Source organism: Chrysochloris asiatica, unplaced genomic scaffold (assembly GCF_000296735.1).
Source record: "Chrysochloris asiatica unplaced genomic scaffold, ChrAsi1.0 scaffold00012, whole genome shotgun sequence".
In the NCBI taxonomy this organism is placed as follows: domain Eukaryota; kingdom Metazoa; phylum Chordata; class Mammalia; order Afrosoricida; family Chrysochloridae; genus Chrysochloris; species Chrysochloris asiatica.
Window position 1 is genome coordinate 7,398,540 of NW_006408530.1, and position 25,244 is coordinate 7,423,783.

At 37.9% G+C, this 25,244-nt stretch overlaps 1 protein-coding gene and 1 pseudogene across 1 annotated transcript in view; one reads left to right on the forward strand and one right to left on the reverse strand.

Moving 5' to 3' along the window:
• NEB (nebulin) overlaps positions 1-25,244 on the forward strand; it is a 261,077-nt gene that overhangs the window by 19,119 nt on the left and 216,714 nt on the right. Inside the window, 17 exon segments of the mRNA XM_006834547.1 lie at positions 6,528-6,632; positions 7,327-7,434; positions 10,538-10,654; positions 12,883-12,987; positions 13,069-13,176; positions 13,286-13,390; positions 13,818-13,916; positions 14,908-15,012; positions 16,793-16,900; positions 16,987-17,100; positions 19,695-19,796; positions 19,892-19,999; positions 20,089-20,193; positions 21,216-21,314; positions 23,378-23,482; positions 24,187-24,294; positions 24,381-24,494. Of these exon segments, the coding sequence (XP_006834610.1) occupies positions 6,528-6,632; positions 7,327-7,434; positions 10,538-10,654; positions 12,883-12,987; positions 13,069-13,176; positions 13,286-13,390; positions 13,818-13,916; positions 14,908-15,012; positions 16,793-16,900; positions 16,987-17,100; positions 19,695-19,796; positions 19,892-19,999; positions 20,089-20,193; positions 21,216-21,314; positions 23,378-23,482; positions 24,187-24,294; positions 24,381-24,494 (1,815 nt within the window).
• LOC102840376 lies at positions 5,431-5,777 on the reverse strand (annotated as a pseudogene).

Sequence of the window (25,244 nt, forward strand, 5' to 3'; positions counted from 1 at the left end):
CATAGCGACCCTCGTATAGAGTTTCTTAGGAGCAGCTGGTGAGTTTGTATCACCCGCCTTGCAATTCAAACAACATTGTGGTCCAGTGCTTCTCCTACAGCACCACATTAGGAAGCCAAATATGTCATTAGTTATTTTTATGTTGATTGCATGTTGAAATATTTTAAATCTATTGGGGTAAGTGAAATATATTATTAAAATTAATTCTTTTTCTTTTTACTTTTTAAAATATGTTGTTGTCGTTAACTGCCATAGAGTCAGTTCCAACTCAGAACAACCGTATATAGTGTTCCCAAGGAACAACTGGTGGGTTTGAACTGCCGACCTTGCAGCTAGCCATCCTGTGCTTATCCTACAGTGCCACACCAGACACAATAAATTGTCTCTCTTAGTTCTCTAGTGCTGGTGTAACAGAAATACCACAAATGGGTAGCTTTAAAGATTATAAATGTATTTTTTATGGTTTAGGAGAATAGAAGTCTGAATTCACTGATGATAGGAGAAGGCTTTCAGTCCACCCTGGGTGAAGATCCTTGTGTTAGCGTCTATAGCTGATGTTTCTCAGATCTTTGGTGATCTTTATGTAGCATCTCTTTCCATTTATTCTTCCTATCTCTGTGTGTGCTACTTCATATGACTAAGAAATGATTAGGTTTAGGGCTTACCATAAACTGATATTGACAGAACAAACAGAATTCTGTGCACACATATAGGGTTTAGGATTCCAACACATATTTTGGGGGGCTACAGTTTTTCCAACAAAAAGCCTCGGGACTATAAGGGTTGACTTATCTGTGGGACTCTTTTTTTCCCTTGAAAGTCTTCCCCACTATCAAGCTTTTTTGACCCTTGTTTTAAGTATTATCGTTAACTCTTTCTTTTCAAAATAGGTAGAAACTTCTTTATCTACTTACTCTCATGCATTTAAATTCTTAGCATTTCCTTATCAAATTATGTTTCCCAGATCTATCCCTTGCTCTTACAGCCATCAGTTCAAATGATAATAATTACTGCTCTGCAATGATTATATTACTCTTACATTCTGTTTACCAACCTTCTTTATTCTGTCAGAATTAATTCTCTCACTTCTGTCTTTGACAAAGCCATCAGCTTCCTGCCAGCACTTCCTCCTGACTCAGCTACATTTTGTAACCATTGCAGTTGTTGATGTTAAGTGCCATGGAGTCATTTCTGACTCATAGCGCCCTTGTATGGGGTTGCCTAGGTGTGGCTGATAAGTATGAACTTCCAACCTTGCGGTTCAAACATACCTTGAGATCAAGTGCTTATCCTATGGTGCCACCCCAGTACTCCTTCATAACTCTAGCATAGATCAATATCTGGTAAGTTCAAGGTAAGGAAACTGAACACTTCCAGGTGATTCTGAGTACAACACTGGGAATTTCCTTTAGTTTCTCTGTGCCTGCCTCTTCGTTCTCTTTCAGGTTCACAGGTAGAAAAAAAAAATGTATGTATGATTTCAGCTTGGAATTCCCAATTTGTATACATCTGCAATCTAGAATGTAAAAAAAGCAAAACAAAACAAAAAAAAACAACACTTCAATGACAGCTTGTTACACAGCACGAAGAGACTCCATTCTGACCTTGTGCAACCATGGAAACTCTTCTATCGTATAGAATTTGGAAAATTCCTATTGATATCACCAATAAGAGATTTGATTGAGTGATGACTGTAGTGCTGGGCCCACTATGTGCAATGAAAATGCCAGTTAGAACACCTTCTACTGCTTTTGGAGATGCTGACTTCCTTATGAATAAAGCCATCAGGAGCTCCAGTGTTTAGCTACTTGCAGAAAAAAAGAAGCATGATTAACTAACTTGCTTTGAAGTTCTTTCCATTTGATAGCCACAGCAAAATCACAGGTGCAGATGTGAAAAGTAAAAAATGAAGCTATATGTCTAAGCAGGACATTGTTGTTGTTAAGTGCCATTGAGCTGGTTTGAACTAATAGCAGCCATGTACAGGGTTTCTAAGGAGTGGCGGGCAAGTTTCAATCACTGACCTTATGATTCAAACTGACCTTGTGATCCAGTGCTTCATCCTACAATGCCACAACAGGGCACTAGCACTCCTAATCTGTGGCCCACTGGAGGAGGGAATATGGTCAGGGAAGCAATCTTACTATATCTAACAACATGTGGTCACTTTCTTGCCCAGAGAAGATGTCCTAGCCCTTGTCATTGGCCCAATATGACTTTCTCTGCTAAACAAACAAGCATAAATTCCTAAAAAAAGTTAAATTCATTCTTAGATCCAGTTTCCTACTGATAGACTCCAAGTGTAGCATAGTTGAAGAATCAGGTGGTGTTGGATCCTGGTAAGGTTAATTGATCTCCATGTACTGCACAAAAGCTTCCCAGTCACTCAGAGTGACTTCTTGACCAGCAGAGAGGATCACCGCTGGATACATTCTTCTCATTCCCTCTTATTTTATCTTGTGGGTCCTCTTCCTTTCAACTGCTCTCCTACTTGCAAAGGAAGGTGGTATCCGGAAGTTCCTTAGTAGATAACACGTGCCAGCCTCCTAATATGCAGTGAAAATCTTCCCAGATTTGGGAGTACTCAGGAGTGGGTTGTAAGATGGCCACCCCTACGTTGTGACTGTTGGGCACAATAAAATACCAAGTCTTTGTTCATGGGAGTTAAGAAGGGAGGAAGAACTTTGAATGATAGGGCTGGGTGGTTTTGTACTCTTCTTTTGCTTCTTGCTTTATTATCTTTAAAACTCATACATCTATCTCTCACTGTGAGAATCTCTTGCTCAGTTTTCCTTAACACACACAAATGTGCGATTCCTATTTCCTTATAATAGCTTAACTTTGGGGCCTCATTCAACCCTTTCAACTTTAGCTATATTATAAAGCTGTCTATATTTCAGTTTTGGAATGTGTCAGGCTCAAGTGTCTTTTCTTAATTTAAGAGTTTTCCTTCTTTGATTATAGAATGCAAGGGGAAGGATAGTGTCCCAACATATTCATTCTATTTATAAACAAATATACCAACATATTATAGACTAAGGACTCTTGACCTATGGCTCATGCATATCAAGATCCTCTGAAGTTGTGCTAATGCCATTTTATACCTTTATCAGATTTTAAGGGGTCTTAGCCTGGTGTAGGAGTCCTGGTATGGTGCTGTAGGATAAGCAGTGGATCGCAAGGTTATTTGAACCATAAGGTTGGTGGTTCAAACTCACCACCCATTCCTTGGAAACCTTATACAGGGTTGCTATGAGTCAAAACTGACTCAATGACACTTAACAACAACAATTGTGGTATAATGCTGTATGATAAGCATTGGATTGCTAACCACAAGCTTGTCCATTCAAACCCACTAGCTGCTCCTTGGAAACCCTATATAGGTCACTCGGAGTCAAAACTGATTAGACAGCACTTAATAAAAACAGCATCCTGGCATGGAACCCTGGTGTGGTACTGTAGGTTAAGTACTGGACTGCTAACCACAAGGTCAGTGGTTCAAACCCACCAGTCACTCCTTGGAAATCCTATACAAGATAGATATGAGTCAGAACTGACTTGATGGCACTTAACAGCAACAATTACAACAAGAAACCCTAGTGGAACAAAGGTGGAGCACTCAACTGTTAACCAAAAAGTTGATGGTTTGAACCCAAACAGCAGTTCCACAGGAAAAACATCTGGCAGTCTATTTTCATAAAGACAAGAGCCTAGGCAATTCTGTTCTGTCATGTGGTATTGCTGTGAGTCAGAACCGGCTTGAGGACACTCAACAGTAACATTGTCCTAAAAAGATTAGAAGCACTTATATGGGCAGTCTTGTTGCTGTTGTTAAGTGTCATCAAGTCGGTTCCAACCCATAGCAACCCTGTGTAGGGTTTCTGAGGAGTGGCTAGTGAACTTGAACCTCTCTCCTACTTGCAAAGGAAGGTGGTATCCTAAAGTTTCTCAGCAGATAACAAGTGCCAGCCTTGCAGTTCAAACTAACCTTACAGTCCAGCACATCAGCCCACAGCACCACACCAGGACTCCGCAGGAAGTCTTAGTAAATCCCAAAATCAATTTCAATCACATGAGTTTTTTTCAAGCTTCAAAAGAAATAACCAACTGATTGGCAATGTAATGCAAACCTTATGTCAATAAAATTTCAAATGAAGAACTGTTTCACACTCACACACACAAACATGCACACCATTTTCTTTTTTGAAGAATTTCTTTCTCTCTGGTATGGTGATAATTGTAATAATAATAACTACTATATTTATTACAATTGTATCCTTCATTTGTTTAGTATTTTAGTTATCACAAAGGATGCTTCAGTGTAGGACGATTTCTTCTTCTCAACAGTGCTCTCACCAAGTATTATTACCAGAACTTGTAATTGAGAAAGCTGAGGCTTAGAGAGGCAAAGTCACATCTTTGCTAATGATGGAGTCATCACTTGGATCTCTAGAACATATTTGATGCATTGAACACTAAAGACCAAGGGTCAGATGAGTTGTGGGATGACGTTAAGAAAATCATGCATGAAGAAAGCAAATGGTAGTTAAAAAGAGAGGAAAGAAAGAAAAGACCAAAGTGGATGCCAGAAGATATTTGTCTTGAATGTAAAGAAGCTAAAGTAACTGGAAGAAATGAGGAAGTAAGAGCTGAACAGAAAATTCCAAAAGTCAACTTGAGAAGATATAAAATCAAGTATTATAATGAAATAGACTTAGAAAACCCAAAGGGAAGAACAGGCTCAACATTTCTCAAGCTAAAAGAACTGAAGAAAAAATTCAAGCTTTGGGTTGTAATACTGAAGGATGCAGAAAGCATCAAAAGGAGATGGAAGGAATACACAGAGTCACTGTACAAAAATCAAATGGTTGATGTTCAGCCATTTTAAGAGATACCATATGATCAAGAACTGACTGTTGGTACTGAAGGAAGAAGTCCAAACAGCACTGAAGGCACTGGTGAAAAGAACAAGAAGTTAACAGAATACAAATTGAAATATTTCAAAAAATTGATAAGGCTCTCACTCATCTAAACTGTTAAGATAGTTGGAAGACAGCTACCTGGAAAACAGATGGGAAGAGATTCATATTTTTGCCCATTCCAAAGAGAGATCACACAATGGAATGAGGAAATCATCAAACAATATCTTGACTATCACATGCAAGTAAAATTTTGCTAAAGATAATTTTTAAATGCTGCAACAGGACATCGACAAGGAGCTGCTAGAATTTCAAGCCAGATACAGAAGAGGATGTGGAATGAGGGATATCGTTACTGACATTAGATAGACTTAGGCTGAAAGCAGAGAATATCAGAAAGATGTTTACTTGTGATTTATTGACTATACAAAGACTGCCCCCCCTCCCCAAATACTGCTAAGATCAACAGCAGAAGAGTTCAGCTTTTTATTGAGCATGTTACAAAAGGGATTTAGTCAAAAAGACCAAAGCCCATGTCATCATCGGATTCTTCAGACTCTTCTTTCTTTGCTTCCACTTTCTTCTCCTCAGCTGGGGCAGCAGGGGTGGTGGGGGCAGGTCCGCCTGCAGGGGCAGCACCGGCTGCTGGTGCAGGTCCACCAGCCCCGACGTTGCACATGAGGCTCTCGATGTTGACGTTGGCCACAGTCTTCGCGAACAGGCCTGGCCAGAAAGGCTCCACGTTGACGCCGGCAGCCTTGATGTGATCTTGTCCTCCATGACGGTCACCTCATCGTTGTGCAGAAAGAGGGCCAAGTAGATGCAAGCGAGCTAGGAGAGCTCGGAGACGGAGGCCATGGTGCGGCAGTGCTAGGCTGGAGGCTTCCGGGAGAGGTGCTAGTCGCAGGAATGGCACTTAGCAACAAGCAACAAATTAAGGACTTACTTGGAGTCCTGGTGTGGTGCTGTAGATAAGCACTTGACTGCTAACTGAAAAGCCAGAAGTTCAAACCTACTAGCTGCTTCTTTGGGAACCCTAAACAGTGTTGCTGTGAGTCAGGACGAAGTAGACAGCACTTAACAAGAACAAAATTTAGGATTTAGGGATTTGAGGCTGTCCAGTAGGTTAAGCATTGCACTGCTAACCTGGAGGTTGGCATGTCAAACTCTCCAGCCACTCTGAAGGAGAAGGAAGAGACTACTGTCTGCTCCAATAGGATTTACTGTTTTGGAAACTACTCTGTCCTAGAGGGTGGCTGTGAGTCAGAATTGACCCAATGGTAGTGTGTTCATTGTTTATTAAGGGTTTTTTAGAAGACACTCTTGTGGTGCAATGGTTAAGCACTCAACTGGTTGGCGGTTCAAACCCAATCAGTGGCTTTGTGAGAAAAGGATCTGGTGATCTGCTCCCATAAAGACAACCCTATGGAGAAATTCAACTTTATAACATGGGGTCACTATGAACTAAAACCCGACTTGATGGCACCTAACAACAACAACAACATTAAGGACTTAAGAAAAATCCAGTAAAGGTATTTTTAAAAGTTAACCATTACCACTTATTTGACTGATTCAAGTACTGAATTTTGCTTGTGTTCTTTTCCCTAGCAAAAATACAAGGAAGACTATGAAAATAAAGTCAAAGGCAAATGGAGTGAAACGCCTTGCTTTGAAATTGCAACTGCCAGAATGAATGCTGACAACATCAGTTCAGTAAGTAGGAAGAGATGGCTGCATGTCCTGGGGTGGCCCTTTCCTCCTACAGCTTCTAGTCCCTGCTGTACCCCCAAAGTGGTGACAGAATATTTGAGACCAGGCCCCGATTCTTGAAGACAAACTAAAACCTCCCAGATTAAAAAAAAAAAAAAACCTTATGCAACCTGCTAACGAGTTCTTATTACGAAAGAACTTCCACAATCTCATCTTCATTTTGAGAAATATTATTTTAACCAAATTCCATTATTTCTGCTTCCATTTTCACAGAAAACTGGTAAGTACAGTTAGTGTAGGCTTCAAAGTTAGTCTAGGATAACAGGGCCCTTTTAAATTTATTCCTTGTCTGGAAAACCAAAAGTATACATTTATGAAACTGATTAATTTAGTTCCTTCCTAAGCTCTTGTCACTAGAAAGAATAAGTCTAGTTTGTTTTCTCTTGGGTTCTCTACTCCTGGTCTTCAAGGACTCTTTCTTGTTATTTGTCTTTCAGGCAATTCTAATTGGTCCAAATCTCTGTTAAGTGGCCAGTTGTTTATGTAATGGTACCATTTTCCTTTATTTGCAATCTGACCTGCCTCAGTCAAGGGGAACATGGCTTTGGACTTCTCTAAATCCCTGCTGTCCTCCCATGTAAAACCCTTATGCAGTTTGTTCCTGCAGTGATTGTCTGGTCTGTTCCATGTCTTACAGAGGAAATATCAGGAAGAGTTTGAGAATCTGAAAGATCAGATCTACTTTATGCAGACCGATACACCAGAGTACAAAGTGAATAAACAAGCTGGGATAACAGCCAGCAAGGTATGGGGACAATTCTCCTGTCTTGGTGGTTTGGGGGTGGGTGAATTTCTTGTAACTCTTGTTCTTGTGCATCATGACAAATAACGGAAGCTTTGAGAGAGTTGTCAGAGTTGGCAGCTGTGGCTCCTAGGCATTTGGGTTTCACAGAAGAGTAGAACTAAAAAGAAAGTACTTTGGGAGTACAATGTTATTATTAAGTCCTGTCCACTTGGTTCCAACTCATAACAACCCTCTATAGGGTTTCCGAGGTGCGACTGGTGAGTTTGAACTGCTGATAATGCAATTTAACCTGACCTTGTGTTCTAGTACTTACCCTACAGTTCCACACCAGGACTCTAGGGACTATAATAGGGCTACCTTTTCTTTTTCTCTTTCTTTTTTATGTAATAGGGCTGCCTTTTTCTTTCCTTCTTTCTTTCTTTTTTTTTTTTGCTATGCATGGGTGCTAACGTCTTACTTAGTGTCTCTAGTATCTTAAAAAATTTCTTTGAAACCCAGAAGTAGAAAGGCTATAATCTCAGGACCTCTCTTTCCCCATCAAAAAAGGAAAATTGGGAGCTATATATGAATATAAACTTTCCCAGTTTCAACATTATCATTATTTTTCTTATTTCCCCAATGATCAGTGAAAATCTCCTCATAGTCAAGACGCACAGATTCATGGACTGGTCTTGGGAAACTTCTGGTTTGGAACATATCCTTATATGCTCTAAAAACTGAATTCAATAAAAAGTCTGAATGTTTGGCATCCTAGACCAGATCGTCACCAGAAAGAGCATAGAGTTCAAAGCTAACCGAAGTTGGATCTAATCCCAGCTTTGATTGAGTTAGAGGAACAAAAAGAGCAAGCTCACCTAAAAGGCTAATAGAGTATCCAAGTGCCAGACATTGCTTCTTGGGTCAGGAGGGTCACTGAGCTGGTAGAGAGAAGTATTTTTAAAGTAGAGCCAATATAACTCATTCATGGATTGAATGTAGAATATGAGAGGAAGGTTTTAGTGTGAATCACTTTGGCTGGGTTTTGCTTCATTGAGAAAGGGAAGACTATGGTAAGAGTAGGTGTATGTTTTAGAAGGATATAGGATCTCAGTTGCAGACATGTTCACTTTGAGATACCTTTAGATATCCAATGGAAATGTCAAGTTGATTATGTAAGTCTGAAATTTTTCAAGGAAGACTATGAAGGCTATGTAAATTTTGGAGTCACCAGCATATAGATGGTACTCAATGTCATGAGATAGGAGATTGTCAAGGAAGTGAGTGTAGATAGAAAATGCCAGCTGCTGGACCCTGGTGTATTACCATATGAATGTATCATGTAGGAGCAAATGAGAAGAGAGTCATATCTCGGGTGGCAAGTGAAAAGAGAAGTCTCTGATCAACTTGACCAATTGGTTGAATCCTGATGTCTAAAGTCTGAGAGGAGAGGATTCAAAAGGGAAAGAGAAGAGAACAATTGAAGGCTGCAAGTGTATCCAACGCCTTTAAGGTTTCTGTAAAGACAAGAAGAAAATGGGGCAGTAACTGATGGATAAATATGCAAAGGGGGATTTTTTTTTAAAGATAAGAAACAAAAATACCATTCTTTTATGATGATGGGAAAAGTCTACTACTCAGAGAACTGATGCTGTAGGGTAAAGGAGGAATGACTGAATTAACGTAATGGTCTTGAAGAGGAGGGGTTGGTTTGCCTTGAGAGTTCCATCCTTACAATGTAGGTCAAGGAATAGTCAGGTTTGTGTAATTCCTTTTCAAGTTATGTCTTTTTTTTTTTTTTAAAGAAATATGTGATTCTATATGGAGTCCTAGTGTGGTGCCGTAGGATAAGCACTTGACCTCAAGGTTGGTTTGAATTGCAAGGTCGGCAGTTCAAACTCACCAACCACCTCTCGGAAACCCTCTACAGGATCACTATGAGTCAGAGCCAACTTGATGGCACTTAACAATAACAGCAACATAAGGTAGAAAGGGGATCTACTTCTTTCATTTCTGTAGATTGTCTTCTGAATGCTTAGTGTTGACTTTAGTAGTGGCACATCTCTGCATCAGTTTTGTTATCTCCTGTCTGTGAATATGAAGCATCAGCTTTGTATCCTGAGATTCTTAAATGTTGGTAAATGACCTAGGATTATTGGACTTGTCTATATTCTCGGGCTATATTGCCTAAATAAATGACTTACATTGGAGATGATGGTCAGAATCAATGTCCGTTTCTTGTTCTATTCATTGTGGATATCCTCTAGACAGAAGCTTTGGTGCTTCTAAGGATCACTGGTGCTGGTCTCTGTAGGATAAACACTGGACTGCTAATCACATGGTTGACTGTTCAAACCCACTAAATGCTTGATACAAGAAAGATGAGGCTGTCAACTTCCATAAATATTTATAGTCTTAGAAACCCTAAGGAACAGTTCTACTCTATCCTATAGGGTCACCATGGGTCAGAATAGACTCAATGGCAGTGAGTTTAGATTTGTTGTTGTTGTTGTTACTGCTTGTGCCATAGCTTGAATTAAAGATGGGAGAGGCAGATGGAAAAGGCGCCACCACATATCCCGTCTCCAGATCTTTCCTCCTCCTCCAGCCTGCACATTAAATATGCATGTACTTACACACACACACAGCCGCAGGAGAGGCATAAAGAGGTAGATTGGTCATGCTTCTAGCTTCATTTCTTAAAAAAATGTCTTCCCAGACAGGCAGCTGGAAGTTAGGAGCAAGGTACGGATTCTGTAGTAGCGGCATTTGGGACATGGTGTGTTGTCATTATATGTGTAGCTCTCACTCAGTCTTTATTAATCTCTCTCTACATGAGGGCAGGGACCATGTGTTATTCTTTCTTGCATGTGTCCCAAAGCTAGGAACATAACTGACATCTTATGGGTATTTTCTGATGAATGGAAAGAAAAGGTATCTTGGAAATGTATGCCGTTTCTTTGTTGCTATTATGAGTTACTATAAAAGTATTTTGTTTATGAAATGTCACGTTACCATTTTACTAAAGAGAAAATTGATTTGTGTAACTATGTCATAACATCTACAATAGAGATGAAGGCAAAGACAACCCGGAGAATCGCTTTATCACTTTATTTCACTCCTACAGGTAAAATACAAAGAAGACTATGAAAAGAATAAAGGGAAAGCAGATTACAATGTACTTCCTGCTACAGAACAGCCGCTGTTCAAGCAGTTGAAGGCAGCAGGAAATGCCCTAAGTGATGTAAGTATATTTTTGTCAAAAAGTGTTTACTAACCACAGTGGCAAGAGAGATGAAAATTTTCTCCTTCTATAACGATAAAACACATACATAACTTTACAAATTCCATACGTAGAAATTAAGGTTATGGGATGATCTAACCACAAGAAAGTGTTAGTGTTTCTGGGTATGATGTGTCTTAACTTTCTTAGGCCTGTGGTGTTAGTTCAAGGAAGAAGGAAAGCCTTGTTTTCCTATTGGCTCCCAGTGCCTAGTTTCTGATTGCAAGGCAAGGTGAGAGAAAGCAAGGCTACTCCTGATTCCTGCCTTGTGTTCTCAAGGCCTGCTGCCAAGAGAAGAGGGTCAACGTCCTGGGCTTCACAACTTCTGTCCCTACTGCTGCATTTTCTATTCATAGCTTGGCTCCAGATCTCATCATTTCTAGAAAACAGAGCTTCAAAGTCTTCCCAGAAATTTCTACTTATTGAATTGTTAAGAAACTTTATTTAAGCAATGAGATTTGAAATACATTAGATAAATGAGAATTTGGTGTAGTATGGAAAACTAATAGTCCAAGACAATTTTATAGCAACCGATCACATATTTAATATTGGAAAATATTAGAATCTGGGAAATATTGGGAAAGTGTAATACTAACCTAGACATAAGGGTAAAACTCAACTGACCACATATTGAGTCTCTTTAAGTGGTAATTTTTAGGAGATCTAATATGTGATCACATGAGTTTCTCCCTAGAGTTAGGTTAGTATTATACTTTCTCAATATTTGGGGATTGTATGTTGCTCTCTGTGGGGTTAGTTTTCTTTTCCTTGTCCCTTGAATTAAGTCAGCAACCTGGAAATATGTGCTTGTGATGAAGGAGTGGGTTAGGATAAGAAGTGGGAGGATGTAAATGAAACCTGTCTAGTGAGCTCTGAAGGGAAACCAATGTAAGACACGGCACCTACTTCCTAACTGAAGGGAATCTTTATCAACATATAAAAACCCACGTTCAAATCCACTTTCTTGTTAAAGACAGGAACGTAAAAGACATTAAAAGTAGTAGCACTGTTTATATTTTCAAAAGGCAACATACAAAAGTAACAATGATCTACTTTAGCAGTGTGTATTTAAAACCAATAATTACCATTTTAAATTAGACCAATAAAACAGCCTCAACATAAAGTTCAAGCAATGACAGAACAGGGATTATCAACACAGGAGTAGATTTTGAAATCCCTCTAGATAACTAAGTGACCAAGGGGATGGCCCCCACCAAACACAAGAACACCACAGTTGAGTGAATGAACATGCTCTTTTAAGAATATAGGGAGCCATCAAGAAAACTGACCTCATACAGAAGCATAAAACAGCCTAAAATCTTATTATTTATGTTGATTGATTTAGTGTTGTTAAGTGCCATCGAGTTGGTTCTTACTCATAGTGACCCTGATGTGGCGCTATGGGCTAATGCACTGGACTGCAAAGTTGGTTTGAACCACAAGGTTGGTGATTCAAGCTCACCAGCTGCTCCTTGAAAACCGTATACAGAGTCGCACTTAACAACGACATGGGCTTTCAGAGGCTATACATCTTTGCTGGAGCAGAAAGCCTCATCTTTCTCCCAAGGAGCAGCTGGTGGACTCAAACCACAGACCTTGCAGTTCAAAGTCCATTTTTATCGTACAGAACCACCGTATTCCCAATGTTTATTAATAGAGTTCAAGATAAATCCCAGCAGAGAACTATTAGTTAGATTCATTATTTGAGTTCTTGTGTATTCTTTATTTTTAAGGCTAATTGACTAATAAAGGATTTTTCCTAGAAATGAGGAGGAAGAGAGACTATATCTCAAGCTTTTATGAAGGTTTGTTTACTATAAAAAGTATTTACTATTGCTCAAAACTTTTTGCTTTGCATCCTCATTGAGGGAAGAACACATGAGCTGAAAGTGGAGAAGGCAGCAAATTCAGAACCACACAAAATCCCCACAACTACTGACTTGGTCAGAGACAATAGATTGGTTTAAAAAATTTTTTTGAGAATATTAAAATTTAGACTTTGCAAGCATCGCTAGTGGAAAAAGCTTATGAGTCATGACATCTCATTGTCTGATTGTCAGTTTTTAAGATAGTCCACAGGTGATCTTTTCTTCTTTTCCTTTTGTTTAGTGTTGGAAAATACAAGTGTTATAATCAGTGTGGGAGTGACAGGAATCTACTTTAACTGATTTTTTTTCTCTCTTTGACAGAAATTATACAAGGAAAACTATGAAAAGACAAAGGCAAGGAGCATGAATTACTGTGAGACACCCAAATTTCAGCTGGATACAGTTTTGCATAACTTCAGTAGTGATGTAAGCAACCCTATATTCACTCTTTCTGCTAATGAAAAGATCCATCGTTTTACCAATAATGAACTATGTTTTGTCTTGTAGACTAAATACAGAGATTCTTACTTAAAGAATATTTTGGGACATTATGTAGGCAGCTTTGAGGATCCATATTATACACATTGCATGAAAGTCACCGCTCAAAACAGTGATGTAAGTTCTAAGACAATCACTTGATTTTCCAAATCCGTTTTGGGAGGCTGAGAGGGGGGAGCATAAATATAATAGCTGCATCTTTAAATCTGATTTCTTCTTTCCATAGAAAAATTACAAAGCAGAATATGAAGAGGACAGAGGCAAATGCTTCTTCCCTCAGACCATAACTCAAGAGTATGAAGCAATTAAGAAACTAGATCAGTGCAAAGACGTAAGTCTGTAGCATGGACTTTCATTGTTATTGCCTTACATAACACCTAGTGGCCAAGATGTGTTTAAAATCTTGACACTCTTACAAGTAAGCACAGAAATTGTAAGAAACAGAATCGACTTGGTAGTCGATATGCTGTATTCCTTTGTTTGCATCTATGTGTCTCAAGAGTTAATTCTTGCTCATCTTCCCAAAAGACTTACGGAGAATCTAAAGACATGAGAAAAGTTTATTGTACAGATGCTGAAAAGGGGGCGGGAAGAGGATCTCTCAAAGAAACTGCATTCTTGTTAGTAAAGCAACAAGTGTTATATTCACTGTAAGTTTGTTTGTTTAGGTTGGTAAGGATTCTTCTTGCTTGGCCTACAGGCACACTTGGATTTGCCGGATGATATTACTAAACCAATTTCTTTTTCTCCTGCTCCAGCATACTTACAAAGTCCATCCAGACAAGACAAAATTCACCCAAGTTACTGACTCTCCTGTTCTGGTACAAGCCCAAGTCAATTCCAAACAACTGAGCGATGTGAGTTCTGTCAAATATCTTGGAAATCTAATTATGAGGGGAAATATTTCATAACTTTATACATAAAGCCCAGTGACTGGTTATATTTGTTTTAAAAGATTACACATCTTTTAGAAAGTTTAGCATGGACATATTTGTAATTACTTAGAATGCTTTTCTACTTAGCTACTTTGCATTTTCTTTGAGAATAACACCTATAGTAAAGTAATTAGAGAAAGGACACTAATGTAACTTAATGCATTGAAAGAACATGAGCTCTTGCGCAGACAAAATTGGACTCAAATTCTAGTCCTATCAATTATGACCTGATAACCTAGACATATTACCTAATCTTTTTATGTCTCCTTTTCCTTTTTTACAATTTGTGGCTATTTTGAAGATTTGGTGACTTCTTAGTACATAACATAGCACACAACACAAGTACAGTGTCTAACACAGAACAGGTATTTAATACATGGGACTTCTCTCTTTCTCTTAAATAAGTTATAAAAATGGAATTTTTTGAGACAAGCTTTTTGTTTTTAAATCATATGTCAATTTGAATATGAATTTACAAACTTGTGTTGAGCTAAGGAAAAATGTAGCCACAGTAAACTTATGGTCAGAAAGGAATGTTGCAATGAAAATATCCACAATCCATGAAGGACATGAGGAGGCACACAGCCAGATTGCTTAGGAAAGGTTCTCCGGTAAGTGCACATGGACAATGTAAAGGAAGACAGGTTTGCGCTGTTCTCAAATCTATAGGACAAATTGTTATCTATGTGAAGGGGGAAAAAGCCACTTCATTTCATTATGACAACAGCTGACAAATGCCCAGCATATAGAAGGTCAATAGTGGACAGTGATGTCTCCACACTCTGGATCTCTCTTTTGATCTGAACAACTTTCTCAGATATACTTCAGAGCATATCACATAAGGCTTTTTATGTGTTGAAACAATATTTCATCTGAACTGATTGGTGCTCTTTCCCTATCTTTTTTCTCTCAGCTAAATTATAAAGCAAAACACGAAAATGAAAAATTCAAGTGCCACGTACCCTCTGATACTCCTGCCTTCATTCAGCACAAAGTCAATGCTTACAACCTGAGTGATGTAAGTTCCCAGGCTCTATGCCACATGATATATGACAGCTTTTGCATTTATTTTTGAATTGCATCATTATTTCAATGTTAATATTACTTAATAGTTATATTTCAATGTTAACACTTGTATCACTTTCTTATGCCAAGACTCATACTAATTATTTAAATTTACCTTATAAAAATGTATGTATCAGCCTTGTGACGAGTTATACAATTAAACTATCTTAATACATTTTAACCAACTCTCAAAATGCCATCATCTTCAAGTAATTGCAAACTTTCATGTTAGATCTTTTCGTTGTATGTAACGGGGCTTCAAAATTTTTGCAGAAAAAAATCCATTATCTTTTCATTCCATTTTTCTATGAACTTTTTGAAGCCCTCTCACATTCATTTATGTCATGCTCCAATTAATCATTTTTTAAGACTCTTACTTCTTTTAGATCTGATTTCATTTGATTAATTTGCCAGGTTTGTAATTTCCCTTATTCCATCTAAATTATGCTTATTTCTACATGAGAGAGAACTTTTACTTATGAAGATATAGAGTATTTAATCAAAAGGCAATAAAGCTAGGTATCCATTGCCATCTTTCATTTTATGAACTTAATTTTAAGAAAAAATCAAATTACCCTTGGGGATCTAAATTTATTTAACAATTCTATATTAAGTACTAGGGCAATCAAGCATCAATAATGGTTGTAATGATTCATGAAACCATTGCAAAGGATTTAGAGAGCAAATGAAAGTAAGTTCATAGAAAGTAAGTTAGCTGTAGAATATTTGTGCCACTCTCTAGAATATCCAGTATTAGGCATCAAACATCAGTATGATATACTGAACTAAGTTTAGTTTGGTTAGAGATTCATATGGGATGTAAAGAAACCTGATTCTGAAGAATTTGAAGTTCCAGTTTGAGGAAAATTTTTTAGAATATGCATTTTTCTTTTCTTGAACAGTAAAAATGAACTCTGGTGGCACAGTGGTTTAGTACTTGACTGATAACCCAAAGGTCAGCAGTTTGAACCTACCAGCAGCTTTGTGGAGCAAGATGTGACAATGTGTTTTCATCAAGAGTTACAACCTTGGAAACCCTATGGGGTAGTTCCACTGCCGTTTTTGTTGTTGTTAAGTGTTGTCAAGTCAGTCCCAACCCATAGTGACACTGTATAGGGTTTCTCAGGTTCGGCTGGTGAGTTTGAACTGCTGACCTTACAGTTAAGACAGACCTTGCTATCTAGTGCATTATCTCACAGCACCACACCTGGACTCCATTAGGTTGCTATAAGTTGTCATATAGAGTTGCTATAAGTTGGAGTGGGTGTTGGGTTTTAAATTTGTACTTTATATTGTTGTTAGATGCCAGTTACTAGTTTCCAACTATGGTGATTCCAGATGCATGCCATAGTTTTCAAGGCTGTGTGATCTTTTGAAAGCAGATTATCAGGTTTACTTCTGAGGGGCCTTTGAGTGGGATTGAAACCCAAACCTTTCAGTGAGTAGTTCAGCACTCAACATTTGTGTTACCCATAGACTATTTTGTATTTGTTGTTGTTATGTGTGATCAAGTCGGTTCTGACTCACAGTGACCCTGTATAGGGTTTCCAAGGAGCAACTAGTGGGTTTAAACCATTGACCTTGTGGTTAGCAGTCCAGTGCTTATCCTATAACACTACATCAGGACTGGTTATTTTATATTAAGACAAGGTATTTCATTGCCTTTTATTTTATTAAATGTGATGATATGCATATAATTTTGCCAATTCCTTTTTTACAATTTTCCTGTTCAGAATGTTTATAAGCATGATTGGGAGAAGAGCAAAGCTAAGAAGTTTGACATTAAAGTGGACGCCATTCCCCTGCTGGCAGCCAAAGCCAACAGCAAGAATGCTAGTGATGTGAGTATCCCCAGTGTACAAGACAGGGACCTCCAGGATGCTTCATGAAGCATGGGATCCTGCTCACATGTGCAATGCCATTGCAGGTGATGTACAAGAAAGACTATGAGAAAAACAAAGGGAAGATGATTGGAGCCCTGAGCATTAATGATGATCCCAAGATGCTGCACTCTTTGAAGATGGCCAAAACCCAGAGTGATGTGAGTACTTTTGTAATCACCCTATGTTCAGATATGGCTGTGCTTGCTGTTTAATACAACCTTGGAAGTGATGTCACCCCAACTGAAGTCTCAGATTTAGGAAGACAAATCAAACATAGCAGCCTATGTGGGAAAGGAAGATTAATTTCCTCATTCTTATTTATGTCTCTGCGTGTTGGGACTCCAGGGAATATTGTAAAGATTTCCTAAATTTTCTTAATGCCATCTTGTTGTTGTTTAGTGCCATCCATTCAGTTTCGTTAATGACCCTGTATAAGCTTTCTGAGGCTTTAAATTTTCTCAGGAGCAGAAAGATGAGACTTTCTGCTCCTGAGAAAATCCTGTGGAGCATCTCATCCTGTGGAACAACTGGAGAACTGGAACTGTGGACATTAGGGTTCGCAGGCCAGTGCTTTTACTAGAAACATCATTTTTTAAATTATTATTTGAAATGGGCTCAATATCTCAGTAGGTACAAATATACTCACATGTATGTGTGGTGCTGTGGGCTAAAACATCAGACTGCAAAGTCGTTTGAACTGCAAGGTCGGTGGTTCAAGCTCACCAGCTGCTCCTTGGAAACCCTATACAGGGTCACTGTGGGTCGGAATCGACTTGACGGCACTTAACAGCAACGATGTGTACATGTATGCATTTATTTCAGGCCCTGTCCTGAGTGAAGATGGTTTAAAAATTACATACAGAAAGACAAAAAGCAAGATAAGAGATAATCAGGCTAAGGAAAAAGTAAAGTATCATATGATCCAAGAGTAAATAGATAAAGGTTTACAAAACAGACAAAATGCTTTAGAGAAAGGAAGATCGCTTAAGGGAAATAAGACCCAATATATCCAGATTACACTCCCAGCTAAGGTTATTCATGGTATAAGTAGATTTGTGTCATCTTTCCGTAATCCAGAACTTGATTGGAACTTAATCCAACAGCATTTTAGGAGGTTGTGGAATAACATCCACTTGTCTGTGGATATTCATCAGCTACATGCTCAAATTTATGATATAAGTAATTCTCAAAGTGAGCACTGAGTGGCTACTAATTTGCTACCCCTGCTAGAGAGTAAGACCCACTAAGAACTTGATTGAACCTCAGCATAGTGATCCTGCTTGGTCACCTTAGAGCAGGTGGTGGGCTGGCAATGTCTTGCGTATGGGGTCCCCAGCCGATCTCCTCCCTCCCTGCCTTCCTCGGATGGCGGCTGTTTATGCTGGACGTGTGGCCAGAGACGGGTAAGGATCACGTGGAACCTCAGCAACCTAAGACAGAGCCATTGCCATGCTGCAATGAGTTTCGATGACGGGTAAGACTGAGGAATTCGCACTGACCGCCTAAGACAGGCAGCATCCCTTAAACAAACAATAAATAAGGGGAATCTGATGCAGACCGTGCAGACCTGTTCAGGAGGTCAAGACCCTGTGGGCCCAAGCGTTGTTGACTGTCCAAACCATAGGCTCTGAGGATCAGACGTTAGCAACCTAGTAGACATAGCAAACTGTCCCTCATCTGATTATTCAGTAATGCTTGTTAGTAATCTCATACATGAGCCCTGGATATCCACAGACAAATGTAAAAACCTTCCCTAAAAGCCGAGACTGTAAATTCCAAAAAGGCAAGTTCCCCCTAACCCAAAAAAAAAGCTAAAGAGGATAGAGAGAAACACTGTTAACTGATGATATATGGAGGGGATAATAACCAATGTAATGAAACAAGCTATATGAATGGTTGAATGTGAAGCTGATGATGTGCCCTGTAAACTTTCACTCAATGCAAAATAAAAACATTTAATTAAAAAAAAAAAAGTAAAGTAGAAGTGATGTGAAGCATATGCTCAAGAGCAAAGTATTATTTTTTCAAGTTAATGAAAATCTTTTTTAAAGCATTAAAATCCTTATTAAAAATAAATGTGACTCTTTGCAAAAATACTTTTCTAATTAACAGAAAAATAAATATACTTCTGATTATTCCATATCATTTATAAATGATTTGGTCTTTATTGAGTATATTTTTAGATTTCTATATTAGAGAATTAAAAGAGATGGTGAAATATATGATCCGTGCAATAAAATAGAGATCACTGTCTTTCCATGTATTATTGCTACAAAATGAAATGATAAGCATTAATGATAAAGGTAAAATTCCAGAGGTGAATGTAAAAAGTATTTTCATCATATCTTTTCTGGGACTGTGCCTAAGTTATCTTAAGTCCACCTTATACTTTATACCTCATTTTAAAGTAACTATTAAAAAATTAATTTTCTTTGAAGTATGTTAAAAGGAAATTATAATTTTAAGACTAACCAGTTTTTAGACAGCAGCATTTGTGTGCTCTACCTTATTCAGTTTGATTCATATTAGGACACATTATATACATATAAATGTTTGGATGATTTTAGAAGATTGAATTATACAATATAAGAGCCTCTAACATATTCATTCAAAATTTCTGGTTGGTAGAAAATAAATTCTGAGAGAGACAAAAGGTGTCACTTTGGTTAAAGGACAGAAGTGATACATCTTTTATCTATTAGATGGGCTTTTCTTTTGCTGTCTTCCCTTAATTTTCTTTTCCCTTTGCCAGATATTATACAAGGAAAACTATGAGAAGACAAAAGCCAAGAGCATGAATTACTGTGAGACTCCCAAATATCAACTTGATACTCTGCTGAAGAACTTTGGCGAGGTTGGAATGACCATGATTACTTCTGGAATTTAAAAACTTTTCTTATTGTTTGGCAAATAATTGTCCATTTGGGTTACATGTGTTATCTTTTTCAGAATAAATATAAAGATTTATATGTTAAGAACATCTTGGGACATTATGTGGGCACCTTTGAAGACCCATATCAAGCACACTGCATGAAAGTTTCTGCTCAAAATAGTGATGTAAGTTTGAAAACATTGTTCATGCTTCACCATGATGTTGTTTGGGAACAATGACAATCATGATCTATTTTTGTTCTTTTTCATTGTAGAAGAGCTACAAAGCAGAATATGAAGAAGATAAAGGGAAATGCTACTTCCCTCAGACAATAACACAAGAATATGAAGCAATCAAGAAATTAGACCAGTGTAAAGATGTAAGTCAGCTGCTCTGAATTCTTGAAATTTGCTTTGGGATTCTTGTGACATCTAGTGGCAAATTTAACAGGAGTTAAAATGCTAGCATCTAGTGTTAGCAGGAGTTATTAAATTTAAACTTCTGATATTTGGTGAAGTGAGGAAATAACAAACATTACTATGAAAAAGGTTATTTGTTACAGAATAAGTTCAGTTCTTAAAAAATCTTTATTTCCACTTATCATATAATTATGAACATAAGGCAAAGGAAGAGTGTGGTGGTTTGTGAGAGATGAATGCCCATTCATTCAACAAATTTGCATTGAGGGTCTAACTGTACCAGACACTGTCCTGGGTCCTGGAGAACACGGCAGACCACATCTGCTTCTTGTGTAGCATGCATTCTACAGAGAGAGACAGACTGTACTCAAGAAAAGAGAGTCAGAAAACTAAAAAAGTTCTAGGTAATAGCAATAAAATTAACATAGGATGAAGATGCAGAATTAAAATAGATGATATGTGAGTGAGTGAGTGAGTGAGTGGGCACGGTACATTGGGTGGTCAAGGAAAGTTGAATGCAGCAATGGTCCAGCTATACCAAAACTAGGGGAAGAGCAGAAGAAACAACAGCCTAAAGAGAGAACAAGCTTGGTGTTCAAGGAATTCAAAGGATCAAATGGTTGAAACCTATTTGGGAGGGTGACAGAAATAGGAAGTGAGTTGGTAAGGGATCATATAAGTTTATAAACTAAGATTCAATCTAGAGTAAATACCAAATATAGTGAAGAGCCCTTATAGGGATTAAAGAACAGAAAGATTAATCTGGTTGCTAAATGGTAGGTAGCAGAGAGACCAATTTTAAGGCAACTGCAGGAGAGAATGAGAAAGAGAAAGAAAGAGGTAAGAACGTATGGAAGAAGATTTAAAGAACAAAACAAGCTATATTTGCTTTGGCAGAAAACTGTCTTACATTTTAGTATGCATGGAATAAGAATATGAAGATGTACTAAGAAATTTCATTAACGAGCATCTTCTTTTCCAGCATGCCTACAAAGTTCATCCAGATAAGACCAAATTCACGGCCGTCACTGACTCTCCTGTACAGTTGCAAGCTCAGCTCAATACAAAACAGCTTAGCAATGTAAGTGCCTTGATTTACCAAGAATGGGATACCCAGAATACTTTGCTGATTTAAAACTCATCTACTACTCCAATACTTTTCTCTCCCCCCGCCCCAAGCTTTGTTTAGTATAATGAAAATAAAGCTGTCAGATTGAATGGTAGCCTCAGGAAAAATTGTGTCAGGCAATAGCAAATAGTTCATATTTCTTTAATAAGTGACTGATGTTTATTAGGAATGCCTTATGTATTCATTATGATCTGTCACATACAAAAAATAAAGCACACTAAAATTTCATGACAACTTAAGTAAAAAACAAAAACAAAAGCTTCCCCTTGGGTAGGTAACAAGGCAAACATTTCTCGTTCTTGGTTTGCTAATAAGACATTAAACAAAGAATAGGAGTACAGAAATCAGAAAGACATCAGCCAATGATAAGAAAATGAACATAGGATGGTGAAACAGAATTGAAGTAGGATGATATGAGAGAGCTAGTGAATAGGTGTTTTGCACTGGATGACCAAAGAAGGCCAAAGGCAGGAATGGTCCAGCCATGACAAGATGAAGGTAAGCATAGTGCTTCTCATATATACATGTGGATGCAGATCACCTGAGACCCTGTTAAAATGTCTATTCTGATCCAGTTGGTGTGAGAGAATACCCATTTTTCTGGCTTTCTAATAAGTTCCCAAATGATGCGATTGGTGGATGCATATCCCCATCAGCTCACCCCAACCCTCGCCAGAGTTACAAGGAGGTAGCATAGCAACATCCTAAAGAGTAACATATTCTTCTCATGATAGGATAATGAAATATGCAATCCATCCTGCTATAAATATACTCCAGAAGTTGCATCCTTTCAGAGGAAACTTTTCCTAACATGTTAATATTCTATGTACTAAAAAAGAGCAGTTGAACACAATGAAGTGGGCCAGCACAGTTCAGCAAGCTGTGAGAAATAATGTATTGTGTACATGGGCCTGTTCACTACCTGCTCATCTTCCTGGCCCAGATATGCCACCAGCTCTGTCTTATTGCACAGTTCTAAGCTGTAGGATAAGCACTGCACTGGTAACTGCAAAGTTGGTGGTTCAAACCCACCAGCTGCTCCTTGGAAACGCTATACGGGGTTGCTATGAGTCAAAACCAACTCAACAGCACTTATCAACAATTGTAAATAAAATACAAACACATTGAAAATTATATGTATATGTTTATTGTTGTTAAGTGCTGTCGTGTCAGTTACAACTCAAAGCGACCCTTTACAAGGTTTCTGAGACTTTTTAAATCTTTGCAGGAGCAAAAAGCTTCTTTATTCTCCTGCAGGACAGCTGGTGGGCTTGAGCCAATGACCTTATGGTTTGCAGTCCAGCACTTATCTTATGGAGCCATCATGCTTTCAAATTTTTCTTACATAGGAACAAAATGCTCTAGAATTCAATGCCCTCCTTTCCTTTTTGTTTTCTCCTGTCCTTCCAACCAACTTTGCCTTTAAAACTTTTAAGTAAAATCATATAGTTAGTGTATTTTGTGCAATGATAATATCTTTTTAATTTTGTTAGTATTTTAATTAGAATTTGTATTGCTTTTGTTAATACTCTGATTTATATTTTCAGAGGCTTAGAGTTGTTATATCCTCAAGACAGAGCCTAGGAGTTTCGATCAGCTAATGAGTTTCCCATATCTACACTGTGGTAGCATTCACAGAATGACAATAAAATAGGGGATAAGATTCAGGCTCTGTATTGCACTTCAGCTGGCATCAGTTTGAGGCAGTTTTCTGACAAAAGGGTACTCATGACTTAGCTAGCTGTGTTTTTATTCTGTTAGTTGGCATCGAGTTGATTCTGCCTCATGGCCACCCCATGTTTGCAGAGTAGAACTGCTCCCTAGGGTTTTCAAGACTGACCTTTCAGAAACAGATCACTAGGTCTGTCTCTTGAAGTTCCTCTGAGTGGGCCTGAACCACCAACTTTTGGGCTGTTAGTCTAACATTTAACCATTTGTAAGTCTCAGGTAATTTCTGAGCTATGTATACTTTTCTGCATAAATTCAGGGAAGTGCCTATCTCTTCTTTGTTTCAGCTGAATTACAAAGCAAAGCATGAAAGTGAGAAGTTCAAGTGCAATGTGCCTGCAGATGCTCCACAGTTTATCCAACATAAAGTCAATGCTTATAACCTGAGTGATGTAAGTACCAAAGTTACAAAAGTTTGTGTCCATGTGCATGTGAAAAAGGAAATGTTATAGATGATCAAAAGACTTGATTAGAAGTCATGTAAATAAACAATTACTGAGATTATTATAAGTGACGCTTTTAAGGTCTAAATGAACTGATTTTTACTTAGCTATCAAATTTAATTTCCAGTGTATCTAATGATCAGATGTTGTTGTTAAGTACCATCAAGTCAGTTCCCACTCATAGCAACCCTGTACAGGGGTTCTGAGGAGTGACTGGTGAGCTTAAACCATCAACCTTGCTGTTCAAACCCACCTTGCAGTCCAGTGCATTAAACCACAGGCACCACACCAGGACTCCAATGATCAGATACTTTCTCTCAAATATCCTTTTGATACTTGCAAGAATTTTATATGATAACTTCTTATGTAAATATCATGCTCTACCTTCTTCCAGTGGTTGTCACTTTATATTATCTCTTATTTAACAGGACAGCAGAGTCCTTAGAAACTTCATAGATCAAAAAGGTATATTATAGTTATTTAGTGGTAGGGGGGTAAGAAGCTGGATGATAGGTGAATGAACACTTACATCATCATTTGGTAGATATAGCATTTAAAAGCAAATTAAAATGACTATCTGTATTTATTTTGACTGGATTAATTTGTGTTAGATGTTGCTCTTACAGTTTCTTTGCTAAAATATTTCTGTCTAGAATGTTTATAAGCATGACTGGGAGAAGAGCAAAGCTAAGAAGTTTGAAATTAAAGTGGACGCCATTCCCCTGCTGGCAGCCAAAGCCAACAGCAAGAACGCTAGTGATGTGAGTATCCCCAGTGTACAGGACAGGGACCTCCAGGATGCTTCATAAAGCATGGGATCCTGCTCACATGTGCAATGCCATTGCAGGTGATGTACAAGAAAGACTATGAGAAAAACAAAGGGAAGATGATTGGAGCCCTGAGCATTAATGATGATCCCAAGATGCTGCACTCTTTGAAGACAGCCAAAAACCAAAGTGATGTGAGTATTTTTGTAAGAGTATCTTGTTTTCAAAGTGGCCTCCTAGTTAACCTACTCATGTGAAAGAATTCCATAAATCTGAGTTTCTCTCAGATTCACAACAAATTGCTGGGAGAAGTTTAGAAGTAGAATGATCCCCCAGATTCCCACATCTTTCACATTATTGGGTTTTACTTGATGTCCATTTCACTTTGAAAAATGTATGCATTAATATTTAGTAGAATAGGAATCTTAAAGCCTTTTGGAAAACATCACTGTATGTTTTTATATTTATGTCTAGTTAGAAAATAACTTTTAAAATGGCAATCTTAGAATTGGCTTTACTTGAAAGAAAATAAGGAGTCACAGATAAAATCTTGGTATAGCTCTCTTCACTCTATCATTTATTAGTATTGGCTTAGGTTCAGGACAAATAGTTCATTGGGAGTTAAAATTTTGTATAGAGTGCCAAATAGCTACTATTGTGATTAGCAGTATACAATTACATCATTTTTCCAAAATATTTAGATAATCTCTTAGGAGATGCAAAAAATGCTCAGCATAGTTTACAAATTAACCTTTTTTATGATGAAAAAAGAAGAGCACTGAATTCATTTCCTTTAGCTTTAACCATATGCTCATATACTGCTCTATATTTATTCATGCTTTCTATACCTCATTTTTCACTTACTATATAATCACATAGGAGTCCTGCTGTGGCCCTGTGGGTTAATGCACCAGACTGTAAAGCCGTTTGAACTGCAAGGGCAG